The following is a 10,699-nucleotide window of genomic DNA, read 5'->3' as shown; positions in this document are numbered from 1 at the left end:
TCACTGCACAAAATTACACACAGAGGAGAGACATGTAAGAAAGAGAGAAGAGGGCTGTTGGAGTTGATCGTTAGCGTCACCAAGATCGTCATTATCAACAAGAAAACTTAAAAAGGAAAGAGGATGGATGGGATCATCATGGATGATAGGTTGATTAAATAAAGCCAAGAAGAGAAGAGGACACCTATCGGCGGTGTCTTATTCTTAATTTTTTTTTTAATATCTTGATGGAGATGTTCTTCTTTTTCCACACTTTCACACCAAAAGTCTTCAGCCACTCCTCTCCTCAAACAGTGCTATAATTTTATTTTATTTTGAAAAAGAAATGCGGGGATGGGTATGAATTGTAGAAAAATACTACAGGACTGGAGATTTTGAGATATGAAAATCATGGAAGCATAGCCTGTTACTGCTACTCGTCCAATTAACATTCCTCTATGATCAATCAAATTTGAGAGAGAGAGAGAGAGAGAGAGAGAGAGAGAGACCCCACGAGTGGGGCACTATTACTGCAATTAATCTTACAGGCCCAGCTATACAGATTCTTTCTTAGCTTTATTGGCTCTCGTCTCACCTACTACTCCTCTCTCATCTCTCTCTCTCTCTCTCTCTCTCTCTCTGTGAAGAGGGACAGCAGTCAATCACAAGGAAGAAAAGAAGATCCCCACGCACTACCAGACTATCAGTGCTGCGTGTCTAGAGAGATAAAGAGAGGATATTTACGATCCACAAAGACTTTTTTTTTGAAGAAATACACAAGGTCTTCCATATATTTATTTATTTTTTGGTGGTGGTTTTTTGTTTTCTGTGGTACTGGTGTGACCTGAAGGAGAAGAAAGTAGGGAGATAGAAGACATAATGGGTTTGAATCAATTATAGAAACAAGACTTGATTTTCTGGTGAGGAAGAAGAAGAAGAAGAAGAAGAAGAAGAATTATTTGTTGAAGAATTATTTGCTTCAAGTTGAAACCAGCCTCAGCCAGGGATGGAAGTAATGGAATCACAAAGAAACACAGCAAACCAACAAAGCAACAGTAGTGGTAACAAAGATCACCATGGCCAAAAACAAGAATCAGTAGCAGCTTCACTGCAGTTAGTCCCTCTTGAAAGTCGACCATCACAACTTCAACAACAACATGGGTCTACTGCTACTACACCCACTAGTCAGGGCCCATCCATGGCTCCATATCTAGCCAATTTGGTACCCATCCCTCCACTTCAACATCCAATTCTGCAGTCACAAAGTCCACCACAAAAAGGCCCTCAAAGGACCGCCACACCAAGGTAGATGGCCGCGGCCGACGCATCCGGATGCCAGCCATGTGTGCTGCACGAGTGTTTCAGCTCACAAGAGAATTAGGCCATAAATCTGATGGAGAAACTATTGAGTGGTTACTACAACAAGCTGAACCGGCCATAATTGCTACTACTGGCACCGGTACAATTCCTGCCAATTTCTCTACTTTGAATGTTTTCATTACGTAGCAGTGGTGGTACTATTTCAGCATCTGCATCAAAATCAGCTCCTCTTTCTTTTCATGGTGGATTAGCTTTCTATGATGCCAATAATGCCAGCGAGACTCGAAGAGCTATGGCTTCTAACCCTCCGATGTTAGGATTCCACCATCAGTTGTATCCTCAAAACCTTGTTTCTGATGATAATTACATGAGGAAGACTTTTCGAGAAGATCTTTTTAAGGAAACCACACAGCAACAAAGCACGGAAACAATTGAAGCCAGTAATTCTGCTAAATCAAGAGCTGGAGTTCAAGATCAAGAAACAGCCGGTTCTATGAGGCCAACAACAAACATGTTATCAACTCCAATGTGGGCAGTTGCGCCGGCGGCAACCACGAATGGAGGAAATACATTCTGGATGTTACCGGTTGGAGGTGGTGCCACCCCAACAGCTTCCGTTCAAGAGCCCCAGATGTGGACTTTTCCTGCGGCAGCAGCCGGAGTGCCATCAATGCAAAGGGTGAATTTTGGCGGCAGCGGCGGCCGCGTTTCAAGCCCGGTTCAACTTGGGTCCATGATAGTACAGCAGCAAGTGGGGGCTAATCAGCAACTTGGATTAGGAATATCAGAGAGTAATATGGGGATGATATTGGGTGGTGTGAATCCTTATAGCAGTAGTAGGGTTGGTTTGGGCATGAATTTAGAGCATCATAATCAAGACAATCAACCACAAGGCAGTGACAGTGGAGATGAAAACCCTAATGATTCTCAATAATATTAATTGTCAAAATAAGCAAGTTTTTTTTTTTTTTTCCAGTCTAAATTCAGTTTTGTTTGCGGCTGCCCTTTTTTTTGCTTTGGTATGGCTTTTTAGCAGTCGTTTTTGAGCTAAAATTATTTGGGTTTCTGTTTTGATTTTCGCCTTGTAACTGTAGAGTTGCCTTTTGAAGCTGCCATTGTTGATTGTTAGCCATGTCTGTTCATATGAAAGAAATGGAATTCTATGCATAACTTGGTGCCACAAATGATTTTCGCTTTAGAATTTTGTGTAACACAACATGGATTCAGTGGCCACTCTCCTGTCATCCTGAGAGGTTTCAATTTTGAATCAAGAACTGAACTTGGCCCCCAAAAGCCCCATTTCCCTACCAAGATCTGGTCTTTGTTTTCAAGTTTCCATCTTCTTTCTTTTGTGAAGGAGAGCTTTTGGTGGGTGGAAGGTAAGAGATTATTGTTGTTTTCTTCCCAGAAAACCAACCAAGATCATCGTTCATCTCCTTAATTTCTTCCTTTATTGAATATTTATTCTTTAGAATTATTATATATTAAAGACATGCAAGTTTCTGCGTGATCTCATTTTCCTGTGCTAATGCCTGTAGATTCTTCTTAAACAAGGGTTGAAGACACCAATGGCAATTACATTCCTGAATACATACATTAAAAAAAAAAAAAAAAAGCCAAGAGAACTTTGTTATTAATTTCTGCAACCATTCTTGTCCCATGCCTGCACTAGTCCTAGCATGATCTGCACAAGGAAATAATCTTTTAATCATGGGATAAACCTATCTGCAGAAATCATGGTTGTTTATATTTTAAGTTTATGGTTTTTGTCATGAGCAAGTAATTAAGGGGCGAATATTATATAAATAGGAAATGGAAAAACAACAAGAAATCAGTATAACTAAGAGAGAATATAAAAGATCTGAAAAATGGGATTCTCTCTTACCACATTATATTCTCTCATGGAAATAGGGAGCCTGTAAAAACGAAAAGAGTGCTGTAAGATGGAGGATGGCCTTGCCAGTTTCCACATGGCCTTCCATCAATGGATGAGGAGGATCCATCTTCTTCTTCTTCTCCTTCTTTTATATATACATGATTTGATTTGTTGGATTAGGGTTTGCCTGGTTGTCCACTTGTAGCATAAAGCAAATGGTGGAGGGCAAATAATGAGGAATCTGGTCGTCTACCTTTTGTCTTTCCCATATCCCGTTTTGTCCAAACAAGCTTGTCACTTTTATTATCCTTTTGGGTTTTTCATTTTTTAGATTTTTTCCTTTGCCAAATAAATTCTTGACTAATTATCATATGTGATTGCAGTCGAAATTGAGTAAATTCGAATTTAGAAAAATAAAATCAGGGTCCAAAGAGTACGATCTCCATTTGGAATTAAGGGGAGATCATGAGAGTTTTTTTTTTTTATATAATAAATACACTTTATAAAAGGGCTTGGCATCAATAATGCCTTGAATTCACTTGGTTTTTACTACAAAATAAACACCAAAATAAATTAAAAACAATAATAATAATTTTTTGATGTTAAGAGACAATGGAATTTCTTCTCTTTGTACCTAATATATACATGATTTATTAAGCAAACGATATGTTGGATATATAGTATTTATTATTTTTAAAATATGTTTTAAAATTCAAATAACTCATTTATAGTAAATAAACAAAAGATTGTACGATAGAATAAAAGTTTCCATTGATTAAAAATAAATAAATAAAATTAATGTTACCCATGCACGATAACTTGGTATGCTATCATTGGTTAAAAGGAATTTATGTTGTCTAGGCAGTATGAGATTATTGTGCATGTGTTAAATACTACTTAATAAACGTCAAGAGGAGGTAGATTTTAAAATAATTTTTAATTAATGCTCTCTTGTGATCATCACAAAATTGAAGCTCTCTTCCTTGATAGATGAAGTATGGAAAAGGTCATGTTACCCATATATATATATATATATATATATATATATATAGAGAGAGAGAGAGAGAGAGAGAGAGAGTTTTAGGATTTTGTTGGGAAAAAAAAAAAACATTCTTGATGGAAAAGTAACTCTATTTTCACTGCCTTTTTTCGGTGTAAGGAATTGAAAGCCCTGACTTGACTTAAATAATGTTTTACTTGTTATGAAATCTTGAATTATTATATATATTTTTTTCTTTTGAAAGAGATATTAATTTATCTCTTAATTGATACGGATGGGATGTTGCATCACTTGAATTTTCTTTAAGCATAATAATTTATGGAGTGCAACATGATTAATAACTTTTTTTATTATTAGTAACGTGAATGTTCGAGCTAACTTGCATATACCTCAACTAATTTTATGGGTCTTGAAATTAATGATCATGAAAACCTCTAACAGCTCTAAGGTTTGTGAGATTCGAACTAGTGACCTCTAGGAAGTAAATCTAATGTCTAACCAGTGAGTCACATCCCTCAAAGTTAACGTGATTAATAACTTGTTTTGGAGAGTGGTAGTTTTTTATTTTTAAATTTATCTTAAAAAAATTAAGTTGATATCTTTTAGTATTTTTTTAATTATTTTAATGTGCTACTGTAAAAAAAAATATATAAAAAAACTATTTTAATACATTTTCAAGTAAACTTTTTTAAAAAAAACATCTTACTTTACAAAACCAAAATACTCACCAAGTACTTATTTGACATTGTAATAATTTTTATTTTTTAAAGTATTTTTTACTTGAAAAATATATTAAATTAATATTTTTTTTATAGCTTTGATGTACTAATATTAAAAATAAAAAAATTAAAATTTATATTTATTTTTAATTTAAAAAATACATTAAAAATCAAATTATCCTAATTGCAATTATTGACCATAGTTAGCACCCAAGATGCTCCCCAGCAAAGCTTATCCAAAAGAACATGATCACGGCCGTCATATCTCGAATCTTCTTAATTTTAAATATACTAATTTGCATTATCAGGTTCCTAATTCTTCCCCCAAAAAAGCAAATATCTTAAAGCACCTTCACCATTGTTCAAGTAAAAAAGAAGTGAAAAAATAAGAAAGAAGACACCTTCACTTTTTCATGTATTGGCCATGGTCACCTTTACCTGTAATTACTTTACGCAACAAAAAAATAAGAGAAGTGTGGTAAATCAACAGCTGCTAGAGACAAAGGATAAAGACGAATTTGCTGCTAACGAAGACAGTTGTCCACAAGCACTTCCATGAAAGAGGGGAAAAAACACGTACTGCCTTGCTGTGCATAATAATTTTTTATTTTTTTATTTCCTTGTCTAAAGATCAAATCAACCTCTAAGCTAGTAGTAGAAGGCAAGCTATCCAAGCAACAGCTTGATCTGAAATTTGAATCCCCATACCTAGTTAAAGAGGGATGAATCCCCTAAACCATCAAAACACACGGATCTTGCAAATATAGGCCTGCAACCTGCACTTTGCGAGCATGAACTGCCGTTCAAACAGCCTCCCATGCTGCTCCATCCCTTTCTTTCGATCACCCAGAAGACAAGGATATACAAAAGCTTTCAGGTTACTGAAAAGGGCTCCCGCTGCCGTAAACACCTGGAGGCAAAACGTGAGAGCTGAATGGCAGGGGCAAATAGTTGGGTAAAATATAAAATTATCCAGACATATCAAGTGCTGACAAATTTCCTAGAATTATAACCCATTCCACTATTATGTGCCTGAAGACCAGATGGTCTCATCACAACAACTAAAAGAAAATCGAGTTCTAATGTATCCATCTTAAGCATGATGAACAAAGCAAAGAATAAGATCTTTCGACGAAGTAGTTTTCTGTGCCAAAGGATATATTATATAGCATGCAGTATTCGATAACCTCTTTCCAAGATTAAAGAGTGAAATACACACTGCCCAGTGAACAAAAAACAACCCTAATTGGGAAACTGTCAACTTGAACCAATGTCAACAATTCACAACAGAAGCGGGAAAAACTTGTTCCTGTTATTGCAAAAGCTCTGAATAATGACTTAGCCGGAAGCGGTCTTTTTCTGCTGGAAAATGACAGCATAGACAGGTACCATTACTCCAATGCTGAAGGCAGTGAACACAGCAAGAGGCATTTTGATTTTCTGATACTTCATCCTGTCCAAATTGTACATGTGCTTCGCATGAAGATAAAATGGTTCGTCATGCCCATGTGCATGACCTCCTCCCATCCTCTTCACCCCTGTCGAGTGGATGCCTCTATTCACTGTCATTAGACATGAAAAATTGATTCAGTCCTAGTATCATGAGAATAATACTGACATAAACCAGGCACAAACGGGCTGGGAGCAAAAGCAATCGTGAAAGAATAAATTTCTCAATAAGTTTCTTTCAAAAATTCAGATTGACTTTGGGGGAGATATCAAGTGGCCAGAAAATGGGGGGAGTGTACAAGAAGCAACACTTTTTCAAAAGATAAGCCTCCTTTGAGGATCAAATTATGTAAAGGAACTAGCATGGGAATTCAAGATGCTTGTCAAAATCCATAATCACACTCTCAAAACTATCTTATAGAAACTTCAGCAAGTCCAATACAAAAGGAGAGAAATGGTCAAAAAGTGCACGAACACTTAAAGCATCACAACTCATTATGTCTTCCAGCACTCTTTCATGGCAGTTTCTCAAATCAATTGAAAAAACTAACAAAAAAGGATACAAGGGTGTTTATCTGCTGATGTGGATGCCTATTAACTGACATCCCATCCATGCCAACCACATTCATTAATATGATTCCCATGTCTCTCACTTAACTAATTTTGATCATTAAAAGAAAAGGAAGCAGAGCAACAAAAACTAAGAAACTGAAAAAAAGTGTGGGGAAATAGCTGGCAAAGGAAGGGAATTGTGGATGCTGCACCTCCACTTAGCTGTTAAAAGGCATAATGCTCACTAAGCTTACATTTCTAGCAAAATAAATCCAATAAACCATGGCAACAATCCATTTCTCAGTATCGTGTCAAAAACCAACAATTTCCAATCATCATCTTTACATGAAACCCCAGAAAAGAAAGTGAAGTTTATCTGAAACCTCATAATTCACACACCCATCAACAGCACTCACAATCCCTCAGTCTTACGCTGGTATGAGATGGGACTTGATAGAATTGGCAATAACAAAGATGCTAGATAGGTTTGGTAGCAAGAATGAAATGCAAAATAATGGATTAGTATTTAATTTATCAATTAAACACTGAAAATAAATTGATTTTACTCAATCGTACTGAGAGCTATAGCTTTGTTATTACATGCACCTGATAATTAAAAGACAGGATCCGTTATTCCCAAAAACAACAAGAGTTAGAGTGAAAAATAAAATATAGATACAATTAAATCATCAATTTAATATGTTTTAATGCACAAATTAATATATATAAAAAAATTATAAACTAATATTAAGACCAATCAAGCATTTGCAACCATGCTTCTATTATAACATGCATTTATCGTTCTACATGACCTTTGGTATATATTTCACCTATATAATAATTATTATAGTCTCTTACTAGTGAAAAAAAATAAATACCCTTCATTAAAAGCAATACTATGTCGGAGTGGGTGAAAAAAGCCTTGCCAAACAGCTCGTCTTCATATAACAAAAACCAAACCTCAATTCAAACTACAGCTCATCTTTGCACGGCTACAATAACCAAACCTCAATCCCAAACTATAGCTTGTCTTCGAACAACGAAAACCAATCATCAATCTCAAACTATAGGTTGTCTTCAAACAACGAAAACCAAGCATCAATCCCAAACTATAGCTCGTTTTCATAAAATAAATATTAACTTACACTTGCCATTACATTTCATTGAAGACAAAGGTTGCAAAACAGCTCAATTAAAACCCTAACACATTTGCAATGATAACTGTTGTTACAGCATTGAGCATGACCTAATAACCAAAAAATATGGCATGAAAGGAATGATGACTAGAAGTTTCCCGGCACAATAATACACTTCAACCGCAATTTTTAGTCTTTTCCACCATGTATAGCACAAACAACACAAAACTTGAATAGCAGAAAATAAGAAAGAGCAGAAAAACAGAGATTACAAACAATATCCACTAAACATTATTTCTCTAAGAAATTATTAAGACAAAACCCACAATTTCACTTCAATCAGACCAACTTATGATAAAAAAAAAAAAAAAAAAAAACTATCAATCATTACCGAAAAAACCAGAAACCCTAAAAAATGAAAACAAAAACAAAAACCAATCTTAAAAAAAAAAAAGACACACAAACACATAATAAAACCTAGTATTTTTTATCTAAAATTTAAATCAAGATCATAAGAGAACCCTCCATTTCTATCCAAAAACCCAGACAATCCCAGTTTCCACTACTCCCCCTCAGTTTCTGAGCAACCAAAAAGACCAGAAGAGATTTTCCTTCACTGATAGATAACAAAAGGTTTAAAATTTTAAGATCATGGTCGTTGAAAAGATGAGAGTAACTGACCTGACTTGGATAGAAGAGATTCGGAAGCAGTGAATAGCTTGGAGGCTGATCTGAGACCGTTGTTCAACGCCATCTCTGCTGCTGTTTTACCAGAGAAAAAAATGAAGGGGAGAAAAAAAAACCTCTCTCACTTTTATTTTTCAGGTTTTTCTCTTCCACTGCTTGCAAGCATAAAAAAATGGGGTGATGATGGATGGGCTCTAGGGTTGTAGGCTGGCTGGGACTCTACGTATCTAGGCTTGGCCCAAATTTACCACCCTTTCCTGTTTTTTCAGGCAATTTTTTTCATTTTATTTTGCTCGTATGAAGTTTTTAAGTTTTTTTATTTTATGATCTCCATATAACATTTATTATCTAATAATTAATGTTTTAATAAATGACTTATATTGGGTTATTTTAAATTTAATTTAATTCTTTTAGTTTGATTTTAAATTCTTCTTACTTAATTTTGTCATATGGAGCCATTATGTCTTCTTGTAGAATTTGTAGTTTAAATTATAGTTATGATAATAGTAAAAAATAATAAAAATAATGATTTTTTTAATTTTAATTCTCATTCTTTGAATTGTCTTTTTGTTAAACTGATTTTTCTTTTCAATTTCACCCTTCAATAAAAAAACTTTAATTATCCTCTAATTTATTTATTTTTATTTCTATGCCAATCTTTATATTTTAATTGCTATTTTTGTTTTTGATCTCTTTGTATAGTTTATTTTTTTTTTAATTTTTATCTTTCAACATTTAATTTGTTCAATCTCACACTTTAATAAAAAAGAGTTAGTTACCCTCTAATTTATTTATTTTTATTTCAATATTGAATCTCATTCTTTTAATTATTATTTGTTGTTTTGGATCCATTGTTTAGTTTGTTTATTTTTTTCAATTTTATTTTTTTAACACTTGATTAGTTGGGGATTGAATTTTAAAATACTTTTATTTTCCAATTGTATTGTGGTGGAATTTATGGGCTTGCTTCTTATTTTTATGTATTATTTCATCAAGATACAAGTTTTAGAGAGCCTGCAGCAAGCCTCAATCCAAGAACTTTTGAGTTTGCTCTATTCTTGGTTAATGAACTCGACCCTATTTATTTTTACATTTTAAAAGTATTTTTTAAAAAAATTAAAAAAAATTTTTTATTTTTTTTTATTTTAAATTAATATTGTTTGGTGTTTTTTAAATATTTTGATGTGTTGATGTTAAAAATATTTTTAAAAATAAAAAAAATATTATTTTAATATTTTTTCAAATAAAAAATATTTTAAAAATAATTATAACTACATTTTCAAACAGTTAAGATTGCTTAGGAGGTTGGAAAATTTTGGTTAGTTTAATTGCTTTGACAATATTTTTTTGACTTTTCAATTTCTTTTTGCTTAGGAGGTTGGAAAATTTTATTATCTTATTAAGTACTGGATCGATCTTACTGCAACAAGTCTTGAAAAAAGCAATACAAATTATTCATTTTTTTTTTTCTTAGTTGTTCTGCATTTTTCCACTTATTTGAATCAATTGGGATTTAGAGCTCACTTTCACTGCTTAAATGTTTTATTTTATTTGATTAATATAAGTGTCCTAACCAACTTGAATGCACTTCGACTAATCTCACAGGTTCTAAAGTTAATGACTATGTAAACATCTAATAATCCTGAGATTTGTAAGATTTAAATTAATAATCTTTAAAGAACAAACTCAAAACCTGAATAATTGAGGTATATTTCTCAAGGTTGCTCGGTAGTATTTTTGCTCAATCACATCATGGTAGAATTTAGAGATTCTTAGTTACTAATATATGACATTCTTTGTTGTCTTTTTCTTTGAATCATTAATTAATAACAAAAGATTGAGGCTGGTACTTTCTGATTTTTTTTCTTCTGTAATAGAGTCTCGAACAAGTGTAGCGACTAACAAAATCTTCTTCATGGTTACAGCTAAAAGATCAACAAAAAAATTTTATTGCCAATAACCACAAACTGAACAGTTGTGA

At 33.6% G+C, this 10,699-nt stretch overlaps 1 protein-coding gene and 1 pseudogene across 1 annotated transcript; one reads left to right on the top strand and one right to left on the bottom strand.

The window, feature by feature from the left end:
- Positions 1-486: 486 nt before the first annotated feature.
- On the top strand, positions 487-2,483 carry LOC118035438 (transcription factor TCP23-like; annotated as a pseudogene).
- Positions 2,484-5,829: 3,346 nt separating this feature from the next.
- Positions 5,830-8,873, bottom strand: LOC118035439 (uncharacterized). Its single transcript, XM_035041001.2, has 2 exons — positions 8,713-8,873; positions 5,830-6,456 (listed from the first exon to the last, which is right to left on the bottom strand). The coding sequence occupies exons 1-2, from the start codon at positions 8,783-8,785 to the stop codon at positions 6,233-6,235; spliced, it is 297 nt and encodes a 98-aa protein (XP_034896892.1). The 5' UTR covers positions 8,786-8,873; the 3' UTR covers positions 5,830-6,232.
- Positions 8,874-10,699: the final 1,826 nt, after the last annotated feature.

Source organism: Populus alba, chromosome 13 (genome assembly GCF_005239225.2).
Source record: "Populus alba chromosome 13, ASM523922v2, whole genome shotgun sequence".
Classification (NCBI taxonomy): Eukaryota; Viridiplantae; Streptophyta; class Magnoliopsida; order Malpighiales; family Salicaceae; genus Populus; species Populus alba.
The sequence above is the reverse complement of the archived record's forward strand: the minus strand, read 5'-3'. Positions and strand labels throughout refer to the sequence as shown.